At 45.3% G+C, this 4,544-nt stretch overlaps 1 protein-coding gene across 1 annotated transcript in view; it reads right to left on the minus strand.

Moving 5' to 3' along the window:
• Positions 1-2,890: 2,890 nt before the first annotated feature.
• Positions 2,891-4,544, minus strand: part of LOC102195862 (butyrophilin-like protein 2) — a gene marked incomplete at its 5' end in the record, with an annotated part of 39,563 nt that continues 37,909 nt past the window's right edge. Inside the window, 2 exons of the mRNA XM_013908012.1 lie at positions 2,891-2,980; positions 3,037-3,254. Of these exons, the coding sequence (XP_013763466.1) occupies positions 2,891-2,980; positions 3,037-3,254 (308 nt within the window). The remainder of the gene's footprint in view (positions 2,981-3,036; positions 3,255-4,544) is intronic.

Here is a 4,544-nt window from a genome sequence, read left to right on the forward strand (position 1 = left end):
CATTCTTTCACTCTCACAGCTCAGGAGGTCGAGCGGGCACCTGTTAAGACCCTGGAGGTTGGTAGTTTGACTCCTGGCGGCTCCAGGCTGCATGCTAAATATCCTCGGGCGGAACACGAACACAAAGTTAGATGCATTGGACTGTGGATGTGTGTGCGTTAGACAGAAAGCACTTTGATAGAAAAAGCACAGAAAGAAGTGTTTGTGTGAGGCGAGTTTCATACAGCCAGTAAATATTGAGTAAAGTGAGAGTTCAGGTGGTGTAGAAGAGCACTACATGAGAACCAATCACAGCACAGACTCCAACAGGACAGAAGGCTTTCAGCCAGTTTGGACTGAGCAGCTCTCATTTCTACAAACCTGCCCAAAGGTGTGATGTGTTCAATGCTGTGATCATGATGTGCTGTTAGAGGCATTAGAGCAGGCTGTAGGTGTCGCAGGTGCAGTGGTTGGTATCATATCTCATTGATGTCATCAGTAGGAGGTAAGTGTACAGTTTCACTGACATGCAGCTGACACCATTTTTCTTTTGCCTGTCCTGACCTGTAACCATCAGAATAATCAGAACAATCTGAAAGCCAAGAAAAACGCCCCCACAGTTATTTCCCAAAGGGATCATTATGGCTTTGCTATGCTAAATGTAATGGTTTATTAGATTTGTTTTACTTTTGAGTTATTACACTCAGAACAGACAGGACTGGGACGAGACAGAAGAAAGACAAAGTAAAGATAAGGAGAGAAACATAGAGGAGAAGAGGGACAGAGAGAAAAGACTAAGATCTGTTTGATCACATCCTGCAGAAAAACAAGCAAAAAGAAGCAAAAAGAAACAAAAAGAAGCAAAAAGAAGCAAAAAGAAACAAAAAGAAACAAAAAGAAGCAAAAAGAAACCAGCACACTAAGGAAACCACAGCAACAGCATCATATGCACCAGTAACAGTAACTAATAAACACTGAATCCTACTGAGCAGCACACTGGACTGATAATGCACGATATGTTTAGTGTCAGCAGTGTGTGTCTGTGTACACCTGTGTGTGTGAGCTTGTGTTCAAAAGGTTTCCATCAAGCCACATGATACACATCAGCTAAAGTGCAGGAATGTGTTGATGACTGAAACAATGCTGTGCTGAACGTCAGAGTTTTCATTTCACACCATATTGTTATACAAGTGTTCTTCATATCACACAAGTGTTGGTCACAGAGCTCGATGTGCTGGAACTTTTTACATGTGCATGTTTCCCCAACACAATATGATTAGAAAACACTACAACCATCTATTCTGAGAGATTTCATACAATCAATGAGTTAAACTGCAGGAATGTCTTAAAGACATAAAGACCTGGATGCTAACTTTCTGCTTCTTAATTCAGATCAAACTGAAGTTATTGTACTCGGCCCTGAAAAGCTTAGAAATATGGTATCTAAGCAGATTCTTACCCTGGATGGCATTACCTTGGCCTCCAGTAACGCTGTGAGGAACCTTGGAGTCATGTTTGACCAGGACATGTCCTTCAACGCACATATTAAACAAATATGTAAGACTGCTTTCTTGCTTTCTTGGGCAGCACGGCGGCACGGTGGTTAGCACTGTTGCCGCACAGCAAGAAGGTCCTGAGTTCAATTCCAACATCAGGCCGGGGTCTTTCTGTGTGGAGTTTGCATGTTCTCCCCGTGTTTGCGTGGGTTCCCTCCGGGTACTCCGGCTTCCTCCCACCGTCCAAAGACATGCAGCTTGTGGGGATAGGTTAATTGGATAATCCAAATTGTCACTAGGTGTGAATGTGAGTGTGAATGGTTGTCTGTCCTTGTGTGTTGACCCTGCGACAGACTGGCGACCTGTCCAGGGTGTACCCTGCCTCTCGCCCTATGACAGCTGGGATAGGCTCCAGTGCCCCCCGCGACCCTGAAAAAGGATAAGCGGAAGTGGATGGATGGATGCTTTCTTCCATTTGTGCAACATCTCTAAAGTTAGAAATATCCTCTGCCACCGTTTCTGGAACTGGGGACCATCACACTCCTCTGAGCTCTGTCTATAGGTTCACTTTTAGCTCCCACTGTGACTAAACCATCACACTAAACTGGTGCTACTTCCTCCTAAACCAGTTCATGTTTCCTCTGACATCGTCTGTCTTTCCTGTATGTCACTGACAGAACAGGAACTGTTCTTCACCGTGTTCTTCGTTCGCTCCGGTCAGCTGAGCGGCCGTTGCTCTCAGTCCCCAAATCAGGGCTGAAACTGAGGAGACCGAGCGTTCTCCATCGTGGCTCCTCTGGAATAATCTTCCTCTTCACACGAGGCAGTCGACATCAGTGCTGCTTTTAAATCCAGATAAACACATTTTTATTTGCTTGTTTTTGACTCAGTGGTTAACTGACTTGTATTTACTTACATTTTATTGTTTTTGCTATGTTTGTAATTTTATCCTATTTATTATTCTTATTGTATCTATTGTGTTTCTATTGTTCAGCACTTTGGTCGGCCTTGTGTGTTTTTAAAGTGCTATATAAATAAACTATGATGGTGATGATACACTCAGGCTGTGTCCCTCACTGACCTCTGACCCTCACTGACCTCTGACCCTCAGTGTCCTCTGACCCTCAGTGACCTCTGTCCTCCTGTTGCAGGTGTGTGTGTGCTGCTGCTGTCTGCAGGTGAGTTGATGAAGTGAAACCATCAGTGAGGCTCCAACAAGAACACAAACACATTTGATGCCAGTCACAGATTTATGCATCACTCTGTTTGTGTCTGCTGATCCAATAAAGCTCTGATCCTGGAGATCCCTCCAGATCCTGTGCCAGCAGGAAGTGATGTCACTGCGCTGCAGACAGAGCAATGGTGACATCATCACAGCTCATTTCTTCTTTAATGGAAGTCATGTTGGAAATAAATCAGAGTTCATCATCACAAACGTCCAGCAGTCTGATGAAGGTCTCTACTCCTGTGCTACTGATGTGTTTGGAGAATCTCCTCAGGGCTTTCTGAGGGTCAGAGGTCAGACAATGACATCACATCCTGTATAAAGACATGAACTCACCTGAAGTAAAAATAAGCTGACTGAACCATCTTCACCATGTCTCCTACAGATCCTCCTCCTCATCTCCACACCTGCACCTCCTCTAATCCTGTGAACTCTCCTGCTCTTGTTTCTCCTGTAACAGACTCCTCCGCTCCTCCCTCCTCCTCCACCCTCGTGCTGGTTGTAGCAGGTCTGGTTTCGGTGGTTCTTCTTGTTCTGCTGGTTTGGAGAGTTCTCTGGAGGAAACAGAAAGCTATGAAATCTTTCAGAGTTTAAAGCATGATGTCAAAGCTGGAAGGTCTCCTGACTGCAGACTGGGAGCTGACGCCACAGTAGAGCGGGTAGAACAGGAACCAGTGTGAAACAAACTCTCTCTGGGTCAGCTGAAGGCTTTTCAGAGAGTTTTTGGGACGTCCTGATAATAATGAATTACGGTCGTCCAGCCTGGAAGTAATAAATGCAGGAACTAGATCTTCAGCACCACTCTGAAACCCTGTGAATGTGTTGGTGTGTTTCTTTGTTCAGGAGCGCTCCACTCCTCCTCTCCTGTACATGTGAACAGTGATGTCACCATCAGACAGAGAGCCAATAGGAGAGCTGCGTGTGCTCTCATAACACACACACAGTTTCTCAGGTAAATGATCCTGTGTGTGTGTTTTCCAGCTAAAGGTCCTGATGATCCAGATGTTATCTACTCTGATGTGAGGACTCGCACTTCAGGTACAGATGATGATGAGGATGGTTCAGTGTAGTGATGAAGGACACACACCTTCTTCAGTCTGAGTAACTTCCACAGTGGGAGCTGCTGAGAAGGTTCATCTCTGTTTGATGTTTTGTTCTGTAGAAACTGATACTTTTGATTCTCTGAACACAGATGTGCTCTTTTTAAAATCAGTGAGCACAGTTAGTGTGACTTCATTCATCCTTCAGAGGAAAAGTCTTTAACAGAGATGATGGTTCAGAGTCAGTTTGGAGATTAAAAAAATATTTGGAGATAGGCAGACTGCAGGGGATCCAGAGTGTCTGGGATGTTAGTCTGGATGTAGACCAGCACCACTCTCTCAAAGCACTTTGGAGTGAGTGCAACTGGTCTGTAGTTTGTTAGGCAGGTGGCTTTTCTGTACCCTGGCTGAGGAAAGGTTGAAGATGGAGGTGAGAACGTGGACTAACTCTGAATGCAGAGCTGGTTTGGAGCTGTGGAGACTTACTGAGGAGTAAAGTAGACATGAAGGAGTCACAGAGGGAGGAGGAGGTGAACAGTGATGTTTGTTAGACAGGATCAGACTGAAGAGGGAACATAAGAAGAGTTTAATGCTGGATTTGAACAGGACAGGAAGACAAGCTCCGCCCAGCAGCTGAGTCCTCTCTGCTCACACTGGTGTTGGACTGCAACATCAGGGAGTCTGCTTCCACATCTGGTTTCCACAGCTGGAGGAAGCTGTCCCACGAGCACGCCTACGCCCCTCTGTCATTACTGAAGTAGTGATGGTGTTTAATCAGTGTGAGACTGTTTCACTGGTCCAAGC

The sequence above is a fragment of the Pundamilia nyererei genome, unplaced genomic scaffold (assembly GCF_000239375.1).
Source record: "Pundamilia nyererei isolate P.nyererei 1_Seehausen unplaced genomic scaffold, PunNye1.0 scaffold00788, whole genome shotgun sequence".
Classification (NCBI taxonomy): Eukaryota; Metazoa; Chordata; class Actinopteri; order Cichliformes; family Cichlidae; genus Pundamilia; species Pundamilia nyererei.